This window comes from Grampus griseus (genome assembly GCF_964374135.1).
Source record: "Grampus griseus genome assembly, chromosome: 8".
NCBI lineage: Eukaryota > Metazoa > Chordata > Mammalia > Artiodactyla > Delphinidae > Grampus > Grampus griseus.
Window position 1 is genome coordinate 73,399,432 of NC_139002.1, and position 22,083 is coordinate 73,421,514.

The 22,083-nt window shown below is 54.6% G+C and overlaps 1 protein-coding gene across 2 annotated transcripts in view; it reads right to left on the reverse strand.

Moving 5' to 3' along the window:
* Positions 1–2,414: 2,414 nt before the first annotated feature.
* Positions 2,415–22,083, reverse strand: part of PTPN5 (protein tyrosine phosphatase non-receptor type 5) — a gene marked incomplete at both ends in the record, with an annotated part of 31,807 nt that continues 12,138 nt past the window's right edge. The window contains 13 exons of one of the 2 annotated variants that reach the window (XM_082659233.1): positions 2,415–2,508; positions 2,936–3,049; positions 3,141–3,301; positions 5,445–5,555; positions 6,092–6,229; positions 6,413–6,492; positions 10,542–10,626; positions 13,059–13,248; positions 14,604–14,845; positions 15,320–15,397; positions 15,642–15,749; positions 16,277–16,470; positions 16,627–16,641. In XM_082659233.1, the coding sequence (XP_082515359.1) occupies positions 2,415–2,508; positions 2,936–3,049; positions 3,141–3,301; positions 5,445–5,555; positions 6,092–6,229; positions 6,413–6,492; positions 10,542–10,626; positions 13,059–13,248; positions 14,604–14,845; positions 15,320–15,397; positions 15,642–15,749; positions 16,277–16,470; positions 16,627–16,641 (1,610 nt within the window). The remainder of the gene's footprint in view (positions 2,509–2,935; positions 3,050–3,140; positions 3,302–5,444; positions 5,556–6,091; positions 6,230–6,412; positions 6,493–10,541; positions 10,627–13,058; positions 13,249–14,603; positions 14,846–15,319; positions 15,398–15,641; positions 15,750–16,276; positions 16,471–16,626; positions 16,642–22,083) is intronic. The other variant, XM_082659232.1, reaches the window with a different exon arrangement.

Genomic DNA, 22,083 nt, shown 5'->3' on the forward strand with positions numbered 1-22,083 from the left:
TAAGTATCTGGCCCCCTGGGGGCGATCCCTTACTCAGGCTCTGCAGCTGTCCCAGCGAGCTGGCACACTGCTTTGGGGGGTGGGGGGACTGAGGCCAGGGCTGGAGGAAACGTGGGGCATGGGGCAGGCAGGTGGCTGAGGGGGGTGGTCCCGGGGTACCTTTTCTGTTCCCTTGTGCAGAGCTTTTTGTTCTCACTGCTGCCGGGTGGGACCTTCTGAGCTGAATGGCAGTGTGTGTGTGTGTGTGTGTGTGTGTTTGTGTGGCCAACAGGGCTTGGGGAACAAAGCGACAGGTCTGTGTTTTCCAGGGACCAGGAGGGGGTGAGTTAGGGAGAGTCTGGCAGGTCTGTCATTTTGCACAAATCCAGGGGGCACCGTTCGTGTTGTGCTCTACACGTGGTGCCTGCAGAGGCTGAGTGGCCTCACAGGGCCACCCCAGGAGAAGAGGGGGAATTGTTAGCTCTTTTCCCCGCTCCCGTTTCTACCGCCCAACCCCCCTATTCTGGGCAGAAGGGTAGAAGAGCCCACCCTCTTGTTGTAGGGTGGCTGGAGAGCAGGCCCCCCTACTCTGGGCCCTCCGTCCCAGCTGCCCAAGCACTCCCTGTTCTTTCCTCATTGTCTGTAGTATACCCTCGACCAGCCCACTCAAGGCTACCTTGTAGGGACCTGCTGGTTAGCAGCCCTGCCCTGGACTCCCTCCTGCCCTGGGTTGACCCACACCTGTCATCAAGGGCATGACAACTACTTTTGCTGCATCCCTGGGGGCTGGGATAAGAATAGAGCAGGAACATCTAGGAGGCACAGCGTCTTTGCCTAGGGGCAGATTCCCCAGGCTCCTTGGGTGGGGCTTCCTCTCAGCCCAGGCCTTACAGGGGAAATTGCTGGCTTGCAGCTGCTCTTGAGACCTGCAGGGCTAACAAGGGATAAGTGGGCTGGCCAACAGGGAGGGGCCTCAGTGAGCTGAAGGTCTCCCTGCTCCAGCCTTGGCCTCTCTGGCCCATCTGTCGAAGCTGGTGGCCTGCCAGACACTTTTCCTTCTCTGGAAACCTCCAACACCTGTCCCTGTGGCTCCCCATGGCTCCTGGATCCTGGCTGGGTGAGATGGTGGGGGTGTGTGAGGATCCTGCTCGATGGACTTTGGCTTTTCAAATCTGGATTCAAGCCACACTCCCAGCATCCACAAGGGGGTCCCACGGATCTTGAGGGCCAGGGTGTGTGTGTGTGTGTGTGTGTGTGTGTGTGTGTGTGTGTGTGTGTGTGTGTGTGTGTGTGTGTGTGTGTGTGTACAAAGACGGGGATACAGGGAGTGGAGGGGAGAGGCAATCACACAGGCCCAGTTTTGCTCAAAATGCTCCATTTATTGCTCTATTCAATGACCATGAGCAAATTATAAAAACACCAAATGTCTCTGTCTACCGTGGAATAAGTACTTAAAGTCAGCAATAAAAACACGTGGCTCCAAGATAACACATGTTGCCAAAGAATCATGCATGCCTGCTGACGGGCTCTCAACACACGCATGGACATGGGACACACGCAGAGCTACACGTGGTGAGACTTCTGGGAGGGATTTCCCACAGTGACACCGAAAAATGTTTCACACATATCTGGGGCCGAGTCCCCACCCCACCCTCGGAGCTCCCCCTCTCCCATCGTGGCCCAGGTCCTCTAGGTTCACTGTCCCCATCTGTCCCCTTCCTCCCTGATGCCTCGCGGGTTGCTCACTGCCTCCTGCGGGCATCTGACACCCAGAGGCCACCCTGGCTGCGATACTCCTCCCACCACCACCACCCAGAGACCTCTCCCCAAGCTGAGATCTTTCTGCCACCCCCTCAGGAGCTCCCTGTGCCTGACCTCCAGGTCCTCAGGCCCCCCGTCCTTATCCTGGTCCCAGTAACTAGGGGCAAAGTGCAATCTGCCTGTTGGGAGAAGTGGGGCTGGGGGCTGGGGGCAGGCACCTCTGCCAGGGCCACTTGGGGGCTGGAGCTCATTACCCTTCTCCCGGGCTGAGGAGACACAGTGTCCGGTACAGACAACAGAGATGGATGGACAGACAGAACACGCTGCAGCAGGACACGTAGAGTGCGGCACGGAAATGTTTTGGATCAAGTAGCAATGGAACCATCATTAAAAACCGAGGACCCAGGTCGCGCAGCGTGGGTCAGGCCCTGGGGCCCCAGGCCTGGCCTGGCACACCCCTCCCCCACCCTCCCCCACTCCCCAATATGTACAGTAGGAAGAGCTACGTTGTGGGGGGAGGCAGGGGCCAGGCCCAGGCTGGGGAGCAGACTGAGGAGAAGGAAGCGGGAGGGACAGGGGGCAGGCTGGACCCGAGGCAGGGCCCTGGGTGTGGCCGGGATGAGGGCCCAGACTCAGGCTGGGTGGTACCCAGAGGACCTCGGGGAGGAGTGTGGTCACTCGGGGGACTGGCGGGACAGCTGCTTCTCGTAGAGGCTCATGACGTGGTGCACGAACTGGTACTGCTCACACGTCTGGATCATGCCGCCCCTGCCCGGCAGACGCACAGTGGGGACGGGGTCATGGAGGGACCTGCCCCCAGATCCACAGAGTGCCAGTCATCTGAGGCACATCAGGGACTCTGTGCAGCTTAGAGAAGCCAACCCTGGCCAGCCACTCCCCCTGCCCCTTCCTGTCCCTCCCAGCTCTGGCACAGACAGCAAGGACACAGGTGACATGTCCCCCCCCACTCAGCCCCTGCCCCTCTGTCCACCAGCTCTGTTTCTCTCCCCTCTTCATCCAGCCACCAACTGCCTGGATCCGGTTCCTTTACCCATCTGTCCTCCCTACTTCCTGTCTGCTGGTCAGTCCCCATGGAGTGTGTCCCCTAACCCTCACCCTATGCACACGTCAGTCTCTCTCTGCTGCCCCCAGGGCTCTAGCTCCCCACGTGCTCAGACCCTGCCCATGGGCTGACCTGTCCTGACGGAGCTGGCACGTGGTCTTCAGGATGTCCACCACGCCCTGGTGCCGCAGCTGCTGGCAGCAGATGCTAGTGGCGATGAAGCAGCCTGTCCTCCCAATCCCTGCACTGAGGGCCGAGGGCGTGGGTGGGTGAGGGGCAGGGCAGCCTAGGGCTGGGGGAAGTTGCCCTGCCCTCGTGGGTGTCTGGGAGGACCCACCTGCAGTGGACGACGATGGGGGCACAGCGGGGCCCCTCCTGCTGGGCTGCCTCCTCCACCTCCTGCACCAGGTGCAGGAGTGGGGGGGCCCGGTCTGGGGTCTTCTGGTCAGGCCAGGATGTGAACCAGTAATGCTTCAGGCCTCGCTCTTCTGTGCCACTCTGTCCAGGACACAGAGGCCCACCCCAGATACACGTGAACTCTTTGAGCCCACAGATCAGCCCAGAGATGGATGGAGGGAAGGAGGAAACATACAAGAGGGAGGCCACAGGGAGTGGGGCCTCGGGCCTCTGCCAGCTATACCACATCACCCAGTGGCACCAGACAGAGACCCGAAGCCAGGTGGGCAGCAGGGGCTGGTCAGCAGCGTCAGCACTGGTCTTCACGTGGGTTCTGCCCCAGCAACTCCAAGATCATCCAAGAGAGGTGAAAAGTCCCTTCTCCAATTCACTCCTGTCTCCTGGTCACCCCTTAACAGCCCAGTCACCCCCCAAGAGCCCTGGGACCCTTCCTCTTGCCTCAGTATACTTCCCTGCCCACCTCCAACCCCAGCAAGTGTTCCCCCCTCCGTGCTATCCTCTCCACCACCACCGCCTCCACTTTGGTCTTTATCATCTCTCAACTGTGTGAGACCCTCCCATCTCCTCCCTGACAGCCTCAGCTCCACAGTGGTCAAAACGGTCTGTCTACAGCACAGGCTGCTCTGCTGCTCAGAACCCTTTGATGGCTGTCATTGCTCTTAGAATCAAACCCACCGTCCCCGGTCTTCAGCCAGGCAAATAAGACACACATGGTTCAGTATCTACCCTCCAGGCCCAACTCCTGCTCCTGTGAACTTGCACTTGATTCTCTTGCACTCCAAATGGTTTGCAGATCAAACCTCTGCTTCCCCCACCTCCTCCACCTATACACACATAGAGCTATTCTATCTTCCACGCCTTTACTTTTACTTTCTCTCTGCCTGGAATGCTCTCTCCACTTCTTTGCTTCCTAGCCAACTCTTACTCATCCTTCAGAACCCCATTCAGCACCACCATTTCCAGGAAGCCCTCCCTAAGCACCCTAGCTGACAAAGGGTCCTTCTTCTGTGCTCTTACCTATTTCTATGTCAGTACTTACCATTTTATAGGTGCTCCTTGAGGAGAGAGTCCAGGCTTTGGACAGCTCTGTGTTCCCAGTACCCAACCCAGAACCAGGCTCAGAGCAGGTGCTTGTAAAGGTTTATGGACAGAAGTAAATACCCCCAAGCCCCAAGTTGTCCCAATTCTTCCCTAACCAGTCCGGCAGCACTGAGAAGATGAGACAGCCCCAGTGTATCTTTCGGGGGGAAAAAGGAAGCTGGTTCCTTGCACCCCTGTGTTACCTGGCTGTGGCAGCTACCACGGCCTCTGCCCTCTACCTCCTGGCCCTTTCCGCCCGCAAGCAAGCCTGTATCTTGGAGATGCTTAGTTGGCACCAGTCCTCCAGGGGCTGAGCTCTCCTTGACACCCCCTCTTTCACCTTTTCCAGTGGGAGGGGGCAGCTCAGAGGAACAAGTCTCAGGCCCTTGACATCCTATCCAGACCCTGTGGCTGCCAGCATCAGTGGACCTCCTAGGCTGTTTCTGGATAGGATGTCAGCTTACTGGCATCTAAGCTCATCTTCCAGACTTTGGGTTATTACAGTGGCACCACTTTCCCCAAACATGGGTCATATGATTTCTCAAAAACAGAACGCACTGATTCTCCTGACTCCAAAGGAACAATCTCCTCTAATGCTGAGCCTGGAAGAGGCTCAACCTCAGGGTGGGAGGATGCCTCCCCCCACTCTTTTGGGCTGTTCTGTAATATGTCTTCTTCTCTTTTTTTTTTTTTTTCTTTTTCCTTTTTCTGTGCAACCACAACCTCCCTGTGCAGCCCAAATGCAGCAAGGAGTGCCTGCCCTCTGGTGGGCGCTGTCATACTACAGGCTGGAAGCTCAGGTGAAGGGATGTTCTAGGCAGGACCTCAAAGCTCAGTTATAAGGACAGTGCTGGAAGCTGCTGAAGCCCCCTTTCCCAGACAGTCCTGGCCTTGGGTGCACTTGAAGCAGAGCTGGAAGACATTACGAATGACAGTGTGGATGGAGAGAACCTAACGATATGAAATGCACTGCGGGTTTGGTCCTTCTTCCGGCCTCCGTCTATTCACCACACTCTCCCTCGTCCCTGCTTATCAGTAAATCCTGGGAGTGACACACGCCTTAATTTCAGCTATCATGGCCTCTGGGGCCCTGTTGGCTGTGGAGTCCCCCATCTGCCCAGCCCAGTCCAACCCCAGGCCTCACCCTGAGAGCAATGAGTCGGAGCCGGTAATCCTCAGTGTGGATGACTTTCCGCACAGTGATCTCCACGCCGTCGTACACCACCTGCTCCTCCGGCCAATACTCGGTGCACTTCTGCAGGGGCCCAGATCAGGCTGTGATACCCCCAGCACCCCAGCCATACTCTCCCCAATACCCCTCCCAGGCCAGCGGGAAGAGAGGTAACAGGGCAGTAGGTTTGCAGTTAGAGAGTTCAAATCTCAGCTTCCTAACCTGTAAGTTACTTCCCTTTTCTGAGCCTGAGTTTCCTCATCTGGAACATGGAAATAATACCCATTTTGAAGGACTTTTATGGGAGTTCCATTAAATGGGCCGTGATGCGTACAGAAGCAGCCAGCATCAGCCCTGGCAGGCTGAGCAGCAGCAGAGCATCGTGTTTAAGATCCTGAGCCCTGGAGGGGGAGAGGCCACAGCTCCAGGCTCTGCCTCTGACTCTCTGTGTGGCTCTGAGCAACTGACGTAACTTCGCTGAGCCTCACATTTCCTCCCCCGGCAGGCAGTGAGGTGAACATACCAACCTCACAAAACTGCTGTAAGGATTAATACGGAAACGAGACGCTTAGCGCAGGGCACAAAGCAGCAGACACCTGGTAAGGTACAGGGGTGCCTACCTCGTTCATCTCCTCGATGTTGGTGATCATGACAATGATGGGCGTGTGCTCCTGCCACACCATGCGCCAGAAGTCGCCAACTGTGCTGACGATGGGTCCCTGAGTGGCGATATACACCTTCTCTTCCCCACCGTAGCCCTGCGGCCAGCCAAGGCCAGGCCATCAGGGTCAGAGGCCGTGCTCCTGGGGCCCAGTCCCCACACGCAGGCTCTTCCGGGGGGCTGGCAGGAGCCACATGGGCTTAGGGACAAGCCTAGAGGATGGATCCCATTGACTCGGGCCTCCCTTTCAGGAAGAGGCCATCGGGATGGGGCTACATACCCGGATGTAGTTGGCGTTGATGTAGGAACTCAGAGGGTCGTCAGGGTCTGGTGAGGTCAGACACACTCTGCTGTGAGGGTCTGGGGTGAGGGAGACAGGTGAGGCTGGGATTTAACATATGCAGTCCCCCTGGTGCAGAGCCCACTTTGCCCCATTTCAGGGCACCCATATTTCTTCTGGAACTTGAAGTTCCTTCTTCCCTTGCCCAGAAGCAGAACACTGACCCATCCCTGTGGCCCACTCAGGCAGGTGAGGCCCAGGCTGAAGAGGACAGTAGAGAGAGGCCTTAGGTCTCTCCCTCTGTAGGATCCATGCCGCCCCTTGCCATGTGTCCCTTAAGCTTCCCTGTCCTCACTGTGCCTCATGTTCTGGGGAGGAGACAGCTAAATCTGTAAGAAATTCCCTAGAGGATGAATCCTGGCCAGCAGGGCTGAGTTCGAGTATACACTGTCCCCAACGTGCCGTGTAAGCTTGTAAAGCACATGGCCTTTCTAAGCCTGTTTTCTGATCTGTAATATGGGGGCAAAGATGCCTACTTCCTAGGACTGTTGGGAAGATAAATAAGAAAACAGATGGGAAAGTGCAATGTGAAACTGTAAAGCACTTTATAGCTAAGATTTGGGTAGGACGCTGAGGGAGAATATTACCATGAAAGGAGTAAAGTCTTCCACGTCTGAGATGAGATGGCACACACGTGCACAAGGGTTCCCCCCTACCCCCAGCTATTCACATGTCAAATCCCACAGCAGCAGATTCTCACAACGTCCTGCCCTTCTTCCTGGGTTTGTTTTGTTCCAGCTACAGCCTCCCTGTATTGACTAGTCTGCTCTGTGAGCCTGCAGAAGCTGGGCTTGAGCCGGCGGATTGTGGGGTGGGCAGGAAGCTGGGGCCTGGGGCCCGGGGCCCGGGGCTCCGGTCTGGCTTTGTCACCAATTGGCTGTCTTCTCCCTTCTCTGGGCCCCAGGGTCTCTTCTGTGGAGGGAGGGCTGGACTAAAGGCCCTGCCAGTGTGCCCCATACGGGGCTCTCAAAGGCCGTGTGAGGAGCGGTCAGGAGCCTACACCACTGACCAGTAAGGCCGGGTTCAAGTCCTGGCAGTGTCAGTGTAGGCCATTTACTTAGTCCCCCTGTGCCTTCTCTGTAAACTAGGGACATTCCTTCCATCACAACCTCACTCATCTTGTAAACGTTCAAGAGTAGATGTTAGTGAGTCCTCAGACCCGTAACTCGGCCCAGCATATGGTGAACACTATAGGGCACGTGTCTGCTGTTATTACTACCATCATTACCAGTTCCACTATAAGCTAACAGGTTAAAAGAAGGATCCCACGAAGTGAGAGAGCGGCATGGACATATATACACTACCAAATGTAAAACAGCTAGCTAGTGGGAAGCAGCCGCATAGCACAGGGAGATCAGCTCGGTGCTTTGTGACCACCTAGAGGGGTGGGATAGGGAGGGTGGGAGGGAGGGAGATGCAAGAGGGAAGAGATATGGGACATATGTATATGTATAGCTGATTCACTTTGTTATACAGCAGAAACTAACACACCATTGTAAAGCAATTATACTCCAATAAAGACGTTAAAAAAAAAAAAAAAAAAAGAAGGATCCCAAACCCGGTAGATGAAATGGGACATGACACCCACAAAGCCTCCCCTCTCTGGCCCTTTCATGCCCTGGCCCCAGTGCTTGAGGTTTGGGCAGGTGATGGTGGGGGAGGTGGGGACAGGGCAGCTCCTGTGGAGGAGGGAGCAGAGGGGCGTCAGGTATGGGGAAGAGCGAGGGTAAATGGAAGGAGGCTTGGGGTGACCAGCGGGAGAGAGGAGGGGCAGCACTGTGTGGGCCACCTCCCTTCTCCTGGTGGTGCCTGCCCAGATTAGGACTCAGAAGTGGGCACTAGACCCCCTGGCCAGACACCAGGGCCTTTGATATTAAAGAACCACCGTGAGAATGGTGATGGTTCTACTGACCCTACCGAGCGTGGACTCTGAGCCTGACACTGTGCCTGAGCACGGGGGCTCCTAGATCAGCCAGGCCCGGTCCCCCTACTGCTGGGCAGGCAGTCGAGCAGTGTATGGCCTGTGAGCACTGGGGACGAGGGAACAGAGGGGACTTGACTTGGCTCAGATGGAAGAGGGGGCACCTGGGTTGGGTCTGAAGGACCAGTAGAAAGCGGAGTAGGGAGCACCACTCTGTCCAATTCAAGTGTACAGGGCCAGGTGGGAGTTGGGGAGAGATGAGGCTGGAGAGGAACCAGCTGACAAAGGGTCCAATAAACCATGCTCATAAGGCTGGACCTCAACCCAAGGATTACAGGGTAACAGTGACAGTGTTTAAAGAGGAGAATGACACGATTAGTTTTCTGTTTTGCGTGATTTTGGTGACAATGGTAGAAGATGGACAGAAGGAGAGAATGTGGGACTCAGCAGACTAGTTAGATTACTGTCATGATCCACATAGGAAGTGTCAGGGTCAGAGGGCTGCCCTAGCCCTGCACAACTCCAGGGGGCACTATGTCAACGCAGTCCATGTAAATCGCACCCCTGGAATTGTGCTACATGCAAGTCCGACCCCCCAAAATCACTGGGCAACATGGAAGCCCTCACCCCATAAAAGTAATTTGGCAGTGAAGTTGGAGAGGGGGAGCTAGATTTGAGGGATATTCATTCATTCATTCATACAGGTGCAGCTCCCCTGTATCTTGTCCTCAATGCTGCCTGCTGGGTCACTCTGTACTGGAACTGTCCATGGATCTCTCTCTCACTAGACTGCGAGCTCCCTGTGCACAGAGTCTGTGTCTCTTTCATGTCTGAATTCTCAGGCCCTGGGCATGGTGTAGAATGAATGAGAAAGCAAACCTCTGGCTGTCCCGGATCTGAGAGGGGGCTTTGCCATACACCCTAGCCTGGTCTCTGAAGGCACAGGGTCAATTCTTGTTGGCCACAGAGAAGGTCTCTGTTGGGCTCGGGGACCTGAAGGCTCAGGGCCTGGCTGGAGGCTGGAGTCTTCTCAGGAATCCAGTGGGGACCAAATGGAGTGATGGCCCGGCTCCCATATTCCCCCAGTGGCTATTCTGAGTGGCCAGCAAAGCCCTAGATTGTGGCGTACCCGAACCCCTCCCTCCAGGTTGGGCTGGGTGGGTGGAGGGCGGCAAGAGGAGGGAAGAGGTGAGCAGCCCTGAATATTGCATCCTGGCCTTAAATGGTGCTTTGTTTAACCGGAACTACCTAGACACTGTGTAACCATAGCAACCACAAGTCGATATTTTAAAAGTTAAAAATAAGTCATGACATCTTACATGTTGTTGGAGTTGCTAATGGCAAAACTGCTTTTTTAAAGCCTCGTTACTCCATAAACTGAGTGGAGTAGGTTTGTGGATTTGCTTTCAATATATCACCCTCTATGCTAGCCCTGGGGCCTGGGGCCAGAACTTGGCAGGGGTGACAGGCAGATAGGGGCTTGATGAAAGTTACCTGAAAATGACACTCCAGGGCTAAAAGAGGAATATCAGGTCGCCTGGTCTAACTGCCTTCAAAGGGGGAAAATCCCTATCAGACCTTCCAGGGGACTGCTCATGCAGTCTAGCTTGAATACCCTGACTGATGGGGAGCTTACTACTGGACAGGCAGCTCATTCCCTTATGGGGTGGCTCTGCCTGTTAGAGGACTCACAGTCTGGCCAAACTGAACTCAAGGTAGACAAAAGAGCCCAATTCTGGGGTCACAGGCCCAGTTTGAAACTCAGTTCTGAATGTCTTAGCTGTGTGACACTGGATGAGCCACTTATCCTCTCTGAGCCTAATGTCCTCTCTTTAAAATCTGCCCATTCTGAAGAGACCAAGGATGTGATAAGACTTTTCAGCCACCACGAACTGTCTAGGAGCTGCTGTTATTGTTCCTCTTTCTCTCTGGGCTTCCACAGGGCAAGGGTCTGGAAAGTGCTGTGTGAAGGAACAAGGAGCCCTCTACCCTCTAAAGGGGGTGTTTCCCTTCACTGGGTACCTGCACCCTCCGTCCCCGCTCCTGTGACTGTGGAGGCCCACTCTGGGGTTAAGGCCTTCCTCAGGGTGAAGTGGCACCCAGGTGAGGGGGAGCCTTCCCCCACCCCCTGGGGCAGTGAGTACTCACTGGGAAGGATGGTTTTGTACCGGTTCTTCCGCACCAGCCCAGGGATGTTATACTCTTTTGGATCCACAAAGTTCATGGGAATTTCCTGCAGGAGGAGGACATGGGGGTGTGAGGAGAGGTGGGTTGACTTAAGTGCATGCATTCATTCAACAAACACTGACTATTAAATGAGTTAGTGCACATAAAAAGTATCTAGAACAGACCTGGCAAACGCTGAGTGCATAATAAATGTTATTATCACCATTGTTTATTGGGGGCCAGCCTGGCACATAGTAGACACTCAAAGAAGAACAGAAGAAAAAGTGACCTGGCAAATCACTGCCTTCTTCTGCACCCTGTGCTGCAGCCACACTGAGTGGTTTTACTGACCCGTGTTCCTACCCTGGGTGTCTCTACCTCAGGACCCTGGATAGTGCTGCTGACTCTGTAGTAACATCCACCCCATCCTCATCTTCTCATGTCCTCCTGTCCATCATAAAGCCACCTCCTCCAAGAAGCCTTCCCTGATTCTCCAGCAGGAAAGGAGCCTCCTTCTGGGCCTCCCAGAGTCGTATTTGCACCTCCCAATCACTCTCTATGTCAAGAGTTCCAAGTTGGAACTTCTCTGCCTGGAATGTGAGGTCTTTTCCGATCTGGCCTTTCTTCACCACCAGCTGCTCTGAAGAGACCCACCCTCCAGTTGTGCCCATCTCTTCCTGTGGCTAATTTGTCAGTATCCAGCTAGCCTCCAGGTCTGAGCTCACGGCACCCAGCTTGTGGGGAGCACCGGTCCCACCCCTCTTCATCACCCCAAATCCTTCCCAGCCTTTAAGGTTCACCTCTTCCCCCCGACCTATGTTCTCTGGGATGACTCCTCAGTGTCTGTCTTCTCTTCACGCCCCTTCCCTCTGTCCACACGCTTTAGCACCTGACTTCACATGGTTTACAGTGTTCACTGTTTGTGGACACACTACGTATGTGCTTTGTACGATGAGGATCATAATACTTACCTTCTAGGGTGGTTGTGAGAATCAAAATAAAAGGCATGTGCAGAAGCGCCCATGGAGTGGACGTGTGGGCACCCCCTCTTTCTTACTCTCTGAGCAAAACTGACAATGATCTACTGAACCGGAGATGACAAGGGGATGCAAGCCCTTTCGTCAAGGGGAGGTGTGGCTGTGGGAATGGCAGCTGAGGCTGAGTGGTCGAGGAAGGCTTCCTAGGGGACTCCAGGGTGGGGGATGATGACAGGGAAGGCACCGGGGCGGGGGCGTGGTGCAGGGCCCAGTTTGAAGTGGACAGTCCCTGCAGGGATGGGGATATAAGTCCGGAAAAGGAGTCTGGGGCTCGTTGAACTCAGGTAAGGCAGGCTGTGCCACATTCTAGAGAATCTGGAGCAACGGGTCAGAGGGTGATGGAGGGCTTCTCAGAGGGGAAAGCCATCGGGTCCAGGTAGGGAGCAGGGAGGCCTGGGGCGAGGGGAGCTGTGAGGGAGGCACATGGGTTCTCCATCCCTCTGGCTTCTCCCAAGAGGGACTCTCCCCAAATGCTCATGGCCTCTTGCCCGTTCCTACCTACAGAGGTGGGCGAGTTACCCAATGAGTGTGTTTGATTGAGGAACCGGGCTTTTGGGCCCCAGCCCCTTCCTTCCTCCTTCTTTCCCGGCCCTCCTGCCAAGAAAGAATTATAGGGCTCCCCTATGAGGTGAGGCCGGCGATGTACCAGCACTGCCCCGGGGTGGGTGGAAAGTTTGTTCACTCTGGTGGTTGGTATTAGGAAGTTCCCTACTGCTACATACCTAATCCTCATGCTAAACCTAGCCTTTATCAGCAAAAATAAAGGTGTTTTTGTGATTTTCCATGTCTTGGCTCCTAACTGGTTGAGTGTTCAGGCAGGTAAAACAGGGGTGTCATTTATGGGCCCCTCGAAGTCCAACAGGAGGCAGCTGGAGGCTGCTGCCTAAGTCTAGAGGGGAGGCTGTCAGGACCCCCCTAAGCCTGAATCACAGAACTGGACAGATTTCAAAGGAGGACGAACAACGTTAGGTGATGTCGGGCAGGGGGAGGGTGGGAAAACGGGAGAGTCAGAAGAGAAGGCTTTCAGGAATTCCCTGGCAGTCCAGTGGTTAGGAGTCAGTGCTTTCACTGCTGGGGCCCAGGTTCAATACCTGGTGCCTCGCAGCGTGGCCAAAGAAGAAAAAAAGAAGAGAAAGCTTTCTAAGTCTTTCTCAGGCTTTCAGAGCACAGTCCTGGATGATAAAGACTTGGGAACGCCACAAACACCAATCACCCCATGGGCGCTTTGCATACGTTCTGCATCTCTTGAATCCTTGCAATACCCCTGTTATTTTTACTCCCATTTTCCGGATGAGAAACTGAGGCCCAGAGAGAAAACAAGACAGTAGGAGAGGTGAGAATGAAATGATGTTCATCTATCAGATGCTGAGTTTGGGGTACACCGCTCCAAAGCCTTGCTAGGGGGATGAACATGTGCAGAACGGGCTGCCCCCTGCAGGGGAGCCGGCTCAAGGGGACTCACAAAGAATTCTGCCTGAAGCAGGAAGGGGTCCAGGGCCTTCTCGTGAAGCTCTTCAGCCTGGAGGACACGGGAGGCGCTGAGCAGATACTCGCGGGCCGACTCCTCGCGTGGGGACATGAGATAGCCGAACCCCTCCTCATTGCAGCCCGGGGTGCACATGTCCAGGGTCAGGGAGACGTTGGAGCCCCTCCTGGAAGGACCGGGTAAGGAGGGGTGAGTATCAGGGTCAGGGACGGCCATCAGCTGGGGGCCTTGGAGCAGGAGGATGAGGGAGGGAGAGATGGGGGTGGGAACCAGGTGGGCTCCAGAGACAGGAGTGGGTGTGACATCTCCCCTGACACAGGGAGCGTGCGGCTCAGCCCCGAGGCTTAGGCTGCCTGTGGTGGAGTAGCCGAGTGTGGCCTCAGCCCGGTTCCCAAGGTTCAATGCAAGGGCCCTTAGCACTCTCCTCTGCCACTGCTGGAGGTAGTTCCCAGCCCTGTGGCCCCAGGAAGCTCACAGAGAGGGTGCCTGCCTGGAGCCGAGAAGCAGGGCTCGACCTTCTATATACCAGCCCCGGACCGGCAGTCTGCAAGGACGCAGAATCCAGGAGAGGCCTGGGAAAGATGGGGTCCCAGGGGCAGCACAGCGGCAGCGAGGATGAGCAGACGTAACAAACCCTACTGTGTTCAGGGCACAGCACGGGAAAGCCCTCGTTACACGGAAAGGGGATCTGAGTGCTACAGCGGGGACGAGAATGGCCCAAGCACACAGTGAGGGGGTGGCAGAGGTGAAACAAAAAGCTAGGTTTTCCGAGTCCTCGTCCAGTGCTCTTTCCATGACATCATGTGGGCACCTCAACCTTGGTGTGATCTGGCTTACCCAGCCAGGCCCCCAAAAGAGAGTGCTGACACCTCCCAACGTGTGCTCTGTGGAACACTATGAGACACTATAAAAGAGAGCTAGTGGGAACCTGCATAGCACAGGGAGCTCAGCTCAGTGCTCTGTGAGGACCAAGATGGGTGGGATGGGGGTGGGGGTGGGAGGGAGGTCCAAGAGGGAGGGGATAGATGTATACATATAGCTGATTCACTTCACTGTACAGCAGAAACTAACACAACATTGTAAAGCAACTATACTCCAATAAAAAATAAAAAAAAATTGAGTTCAAACCAAAAAAAAAAAAAAGTAGGGTTCTGTGGTCAGATGCCTTTGAGGAATGCCACACACTCCCCTTAGTCAGTCTACAATGACTACAAGCACGTTAAAGGTCCTGACAAGTCCTGCAGTAAAGAAACCTATCCAAACCACAAGTGTATGTGCGAGCATGTACGTATGTACACTTATGTATGCCAATGTGTTTGTGTGTAGTAACAGCATTTCTTAGCATTCACCTTGGGGCATCCTGATCTATGTGAATCTGACCTGAAGAGGATGTGTCTCCACTGGTGGGCTTATGAGCTCAGCTCTTCCCTGGGCACTGGGAGGCAGAGTCAGGCATCTGCCCTTCCGATCGGGAGCTGAGAGCTCCAGGGCCCACAGAGCCCACCTCTCCACTGAACCCACCTCTCCTGCAGACCCATGGCCTTGACAGTCAGTGAGGCAGGGTCGGCCTCAAGCTTGATGTCCATCACGCAGTCAAACACAGGTGTCTCAGGGACAGGGTCCAGGTCCAGGAAGTCATCCTCGACCTTCTCCTCCATCCACTCAGAGTAGGTGAAAGAGGGCTGACGGCTCACCGACTGGCGCCTGTCCTCGGGGGGCAGCGGGCTGGGTGGCTCTGCGGGAGTTCTCAGGAGGTGCCACACCTAGTTCGGGGCATATGGCATCATGGCAGCCCCCCTGGGTGAGGGGGTGCCCATGGAGTTGAGGCCCCTGCTCCTCCATGTGTCTGGAGCAGCCCTACTCTCCTGGGAGCTGTCTGCATTGCACCACCCCTCACCTAGATGAGAGGCTCCACCCCTGTCATGTCCTCCCAGCCCCCTCCACCTCCAACCCTCAGGTTCTTGTGGATTGAAGCCTTCTTCGTGGGGTGGGGGTAGGGTTCCTTCTCCAGTCTTCTCCCTGCCTCAGCCCCTTTCCCCAGCCAAGAACGCTGCAAACCAATTTTGAGAAAGACGGCACCTCTCCCCCCAGGCTGGGAGCATTGGTGGAAGGAGACGGGTACCCCATCCTCAGCCCTACCCAGAAGGTGTAGTCTGTAGGTCAAATGGGAGAAGGTGGGGATCGGGCCTCAGGGTCACGGAAGAGGAGCACGGAGGCTGGTTCAGGAGGAGTCTTACCAAGGTGGTGATGAGGACCACGGACAGAGAGACCAGCAGCAGATTAGGGATGTCCCAGGTCCCAACAGCCAGCCAGGCCTGGAGAACATCAGACAAACAGGTCAGGGTGATGGGGGGGGGGGTGGGCAGAGATCTCATGTTTCAACAGGGATAAAATCAAGGCTCTGAAAACTTTGGAGCCGGTCTGGGTGGGGGACAGGGGGAAACACTTCAGGAGCCAGTAAATATCTCCTGAACTCAAAGAAGCCCTAGGCAGGGGTTGGTGGGACTGGAGGCCCCTGAGCATTCCCTCCTACCCTGGGGCTCCCTGGAGCGTACTCACCGAGGGTCCCAGCTGCTCCAGGAGCGTGAGCACGGAGGAGATGAGGTCTGTGGCATTTTGCGACCAGATGGGGCCGTAGCCGCTGAGCCAGAGCATCCCGCAGGCGAGCTGGGGCGGCCGGGGGCAGCACACTGAGCCCGGAGCCTGGGCTCCTTGCTCCCATATACCCCCATCTCCCCACCCTCGAGAGCTCCCCTTCAGCCTCAACCTGGCCCCCCAAGGCCCAGACTGCGCAGCTGGGGCAAGGGCCTGGGACCTCTCCCTAGAGAAGAGCTGACTCAAGGGAGCCAAGAGAAAGCCCTTCCCAGAGGGGACCCTCCCACCCCACCAGGTACACATAACAAGGAGAGTCTCCCAGAGATGCCTCCAGAGACAGGAAGTCCTCAGAAGAACCCCTGCGGGGCCAGGGGGGTGGGAGTGGGCCTGTGTTCCTACTTCTGAGGTCAGGGTGTGAGGGGTTTATGGCTCAGAACTCCAGCCTTCTCCTCACACCAGCCCGAGGGCTGGAGTCACGAGGGACGCCACGGAGGCCCCTCATCCTTCTGTGTCCCCAGGCGGCCATCTCGGGGAGGAAGTGGAGGCCGTCCCTCAACCCGCCCTCCCTCCAGGCCCCGCAAGGCCTGTGATGTCCTTACCAGGAACTGGGAGGCAGCCAGCAGGCACAAGCTGCTCCTGACAGCGAGGGAGGGGCTCCTGGCGTCTCGAGGTGGTGGCTTCTGAGCTGTCTCTGAAGCCAGTGAAGGAGACGGGGGCAGTGGCACCTCTCTCTGCAAGGCCGTGGGCCCCTCGGCCTGGTCCAGCGTCTGCATCCCTACCGGCTGGGGGACACCTGCGGAAGGCGGACACACGGCCGGTGATCCGGGCCCTGCCGACCCCGGCGGACCGCTCCTTCTGGGGCTGCCGTGGCTTCCTCTCAATCCGGGATCAGTCAGCCTGGCTCCGCTTCCAGCAGTCACCCTCGATTAGCAAAGCAATACTCACCTACCTTCGTCAGAAAGAGCTAAGTGTGGGTGGACAAATTATTTCTCTTTGATTTCTCCAGTAACAGAGTTAAAATGGCAGGAGGTTTTTCAGGGAGTTAACATCGTGGTGTTTACACAGCTTCATTCTTTTCCCATTCCTTAAGGAAACGAAAAACCACCACCTCAAACTCAATTAAGAGAGAGAGGGAAAAGAAGGTACGGCATGACCAGGCCGTGACCCTGAGCAGCCCACCCGTGCCTGCCCTCTGGGTTTTCGTCTCTCATGCTCTGCGCCCCGACTCAGTATGTGTGCCGGGGGGGGGGAGACGCCGGACACTTGACAAGGTCACAGCCCCGTGCCCCTTCCCCACCTCAAGACCTCACACTGAGGGGGGATGGGGGTGGTCAGGATGGTGTGGAGGAAAATCTCGGTGCAGCAGAATTGATGTCAAACGTCTAAGATCCAGTTCTGGGTCTATCCCTGGTTGTGTGACCTTGGGAAAGTCACCCCCTCCTTTCTGGACCTCAATTTCCACACCTCGAAAATGGGGGTTGGGGGTCCTCCCTTAGTTTTCTTTTTTAAAGTTGTTGCTGTTTCTGATGTGGACCATTTTAAAAATCTTTATTGAATTTTTTACAATATTGCTTCTGTTTTACGTTTTGGTTTTTTGGGCACAAGGCATGTGGGATCTTGCTTCCCGACTAGGGATCGAACCCGCGGCCCCTGCATTGGAAGGCGAAGTCTTAACCACTGGACCGCCAGGGAAGTCCTCTGGTTTTCTAACTGTGCTTTAAGGAGCCCTGGTGTTTTCTCAGGTGCACCAGCTATGACCAAGTGCTCTGGGTCCCTGTGCCTGGGCCTCGGCCGTGGGAGCTGTTCAATACCGTTCCATATACTGGGTTTCCTCTAAGATGATTTCAACACAAGGTTCCACGACTAAACAAGTCTGAACAGCACTGGCTTGGATCTGATGCCCTGGTGGAGTGTGGAGATTCCAGCAGCACCACCGCAGTGAGCCCCAGAGGTTGGAGTTCCCCATTTAAACCCACACCGTCCAATCTATTGCCAAGAAGAGAGGCACCAGCAAGACGGACGTGTACGGCTTGATGGTGGGGATGGGACGGTCCACATATCACTGTGTATATATATGGGACAATGGACTCCTTTTCTGGTTGGGAGACAACGGAACACCCACAGCCAAGACCACGCGAGGCCAACATAGTTGTCTACATGCTCGCTTGGTTACGTGACAGGTATTTGCTGAGCATCTCGCATGGCCTGGATCAACAATGCGGTGATCCTGGGGATACCTGTATTTCTCTCCCAGGCTCCTCCTTCCCAGACCTGACCCTGTATAGCTCCCTACCTGCTGTGGTCCAGCCACACTCTTTGGCAGTTCCTCGGGTAAGCCCACACCCCATGTTTTGCATATCCTGCCCGCTCTGCCAGGAATATTCCCCCAACATCCTGCTCCCCTCAACTGTCCCCAAAACACTTTGCCAAGTTGACTCCTAATCATCTTGTAGAACTCAATCAGCTGCCTCCTAAAGGAGGGGCTCCCCTACCACACACACTCAGCAACCCACGTCTCTCCTTCATACGACCAGCAGCAACAATACACCTGGCGAACACACAGCCCTGCTTTGAGTGCTCTGCACGTTCATCTATTCACTCTTCGTGGTACCCTATGAAGTTGGCACTACTATTATCCTCATTTTACAGAAGAGAAAGATGAGGTGCAGAGACGCTAATAAGTGGTTGAGGTGGGTTTGAAGTGAGGCACTTGGACAGGCTCTGAGCTACAGTACACTCACTCCAGTCTGTCAAAATTATTTGTTGAATATAATCTCCCCCAGTCTCTGTAAGTTCCACGAGGGCAAGAGCAGTATTGGTTTTGCTTATCCTGACTGTCCACAACATGTAGCGCTAGTCCTGGCATGTAAGTCTACAATCAATATTTCCTAAATGAGTGAATGATGACGGGTAAGTGATAAACAAGGATAATAATACATTCTTTGAAAAGCTGCGATGAAGACGGTAGATCCTATAGATGAAACATCCAACTTGGCACCTGGCATCTAGTAGTTGCTCAAGAAACATCAGATTATAATAATGACAACACGTAACTCCTGCCTTCAGAAGGCTCAAGTCAGCTGGGTAAAACAGACCAGTGGATGAGTGTTTACAATACAGTGCATTACGTGAAAAATCTAAGTGCTCGTAGAGCCTAAGGGCCTCTACCTTTGCCCAGGGAGGCTATAGTTACTAACCACAAGACCAGATATCTCAGATCCAGCCGCTGCTAAGAGATGGATCACGTAGGAAGCCAAGAGTTTCCACTATTGATAAGCAGAGGGTTGATTACCCGAGTGGCAAGTTCTCCACCCACACCTTCAGAAAAAGCAGTCGATGTGTGACGGCAAATACGGACAGGTAGGAGGGGTACAGCTCAGGGGCCACCTGGCTTGGCTCGTAACACACACTGTGGACTTTGGGCAATCCTTTCTCCCCCCTGGGTCTCAGTTTCCTTATCTGTAAGAAGAGGGAGAACACAGTGCTTCTTAGATGCTTCTCCCATCCTTAGAGCAGAGGGGACATGGGTCTTTGGGGAAAAACAGCAAGTCACATGATCCTGGACTTTGCTGCTTTGTTTGAAAATTCATGGGTGTTCTTTATTCTATTCTATGGCATATCTGTGCTTGTTTTGATCTTAAAATAATGTTTTCTTTTTTCCTCCCAAAGCTTGGAATCAAATTTATGCTTCAGGAAAATGTTCTACATTTATCCTGTGGCTTTGCCCTCAGGGGTACATGCACCCCAGTCTGAGAAGCCTAGAACCTGCCTGCAATAAAACGTCATCATGCTGCTGTTAGTAATGACTCTGTAGATAAATATTTAATAATGGGGAAAGAAATTTCGATGGTGTGGAGTGAGAAAGGCAAGGTTACAAAACAGTCTGCTCTCCTTGGCCTTAAAAATTAAGAAAGTATATAAAAAGGTGGAGAATCCCCGATGAAAGACGAGAGGCTAACTCAAGTGGTGCTTGGAAAGCGTGCAGCACACCGGACGCCGGGCACACAGGAAGTGTTTAATGAACACCATACACGGTAAATGGGAAGAACAGAAGACAGGTAGTAGTAACAATAGTTCTTTGGAGGAGGGTGAGAGTAGAGTGATTTTTTTCATTGTTTACATATTCTTTATTTTTATTTTTGGCTGTGTTAGGTCTTCATTGCTGTGCACAGGCTTTCTCTAGTTGAGGCGAGCGGGGCTACTCTTTGTTGCCATGCACGGGCTTCTCGTTGCAGTGGCTTCTCTTGTTGAGAAGCACGGGCTCTAGGCACGTGGGCTTCAGTAGTTGTGGTGCGCAGGCTCAGTAGTTGTGGCTCGCAGGCTCTAGAGCGCAGGTGCAGTAGTTGTGGCGCACAGGCTTAGTTGCTCCACGGCATGTGGGATCTTCCCGGACCAGGGATCGAACCTATGTCCCCTGCATTGGCAGGCGGATTCTTAACCACCGCACCACCAGAGAAGTCCCTGTTTATATATTCTAAATTTCCTCCAATAAGTAAATAGGCACATACGTATAGAGATAAATATATGTGTATATACATATACATATATTTATTTGTAGTGAGGAAAAATATCTTTAAAAAGAGGGCACTGTTCTGAGTTCAGATATTATGAGGCCTGCTTGATATTCCCAGGTTCAGGACCCCAACTTTCACCTGTCACACCTAAATGGCATGTGGGGGGACTGGGAGAGATTGAGAGTGAGTGCAAGTCTCTGTGAGACCCACCCAGCCAGAGAGCAGCCACTCAGAAGACAGGCCCCCTGACATCACTTTTGCATATGAAAGATGGCAGGTTAACAGCCTGGCACCTTAAGGGGGCAGAAGAAAACCTGCAGGCTGGCGGGGCCCTGTATGCACCTCTCAGAGACAAGGGTGGAAGCTGTTTTTTTGTTTTTAAACCCACAGGGTATCTGGCAGCCCTGGAGGCTGGATGAGTCCAACTGAGTGCCTGGTAGATGCCTACCTTTCAGAGCAGGGTTTATTTAAAAGCTTTTCTGGGCAGAAATCTAACATTTCTTTACTCAGGAAGATACTTCTTCTCACACACACTATATTCTGCCTGTAATTCTGGAGGGGATCCACGGACCTCAGGTTAAGAACCCGTGATCTCAGGGGTGGGGAGCAGAGGTCTGTGATCAGGTGGTAGAGGTGGGGAGGTAGAGAACTGGGCTGATTTTAGTCTCTGCTCATTCATGTGTGAGTCCGACACATTTATTGAGCACCGATTATATATCAATACTCTGCCAAGCACCAGGCTAGGCTCTGTGGATACAGCAGGGAACAACACAGTGCCCGCCCTCATGGACCACAGAGGTCCTGGGCTCCTTTGTCCTTTGTCCTCCAGGTCCTGCTCCTAGAGATCACGCCAGCCCTTCTCCTCACCCTGCCCACCCTTCCACTCACTGTCTTGCTCCGGAATGAGAATGCCAGATCTCTTGGGTAGGCTCTGTGCAGCTCCCAAAGCGCTTGTGCGCACGCAGTTCCTTTTGCTTCTCTGTGAGGTAGACACTGGGATCATCAGCCCTGTTTTGCTGGTGAGAGGCGGCTGCTTGTGTCAAGGACTGGCTTTTCAATAGTTCACAGCAAGGTGGCTGCTTTGCCATGCACGAAGCCCTGACTCAGAGGCACCTTGCTGACAGTGACAGAACACTGGGCTCCTCTCGGGCCTGCTTCCTGCATGGGGTGAAAGGGATTTTCCAGGCATGGAAATCGGGCTGAGCGAGGTTCAGTGGCTTGCCCAAGTACGTGCAGACCCCAGATGCAAACCCAGGCCTTCCTGACGCCAAGTGGTCTTTCCGCTTTGCCAAACTGCTTCTCAGGAGAGGTCACTGCAGCAAAGGCAGGGAGATGATGAGAACCTGGGAGGGAGGGAGTCCCTGTGTCTGGGGATCCTTGAACCCTAACCAGCTGCATGGGGGTGGCGGTGCAGCTTTTGTGCCAGATCCCGGCTCCTCAAAGGCTGTATCTTATGAAAGGAAGGAACACTGGAAGGCAGGCGCTCTGCATCCTGGGCCAGAGCTCTAGGGGCCCTGGGTAAGGCGCGCAGGCAAGTGGCCTTGAGGGTTTACCTTGGGCATGTGGAAACACCACGATCCCTCTCCCGTCACCTGGCACCCAAATCCCACCATTAAACTCTGCAGCCATGGTGTGCCCCGGGGCCGGCGCCGCCCGAGCCCGAGAACATGGCTGTTCCTGTTGGTGACTCATCCTCGGAGCTGCCAGCCGCGGAACTGGAGCCGGAAGGCTGGCCCGCTTCTGTTTACATGAGGAGGGAGCTCTTGTCCCATTCAGCTTTTCTTCTCTTCCCAAACGTGGCCAGGAGGGACCTCCCCACCATGCCCACGTAGCCATGGGGGCGCTGACCAACAGAACATCACACTCAGCCCTGCCTGGGCTTCTAGAACCAC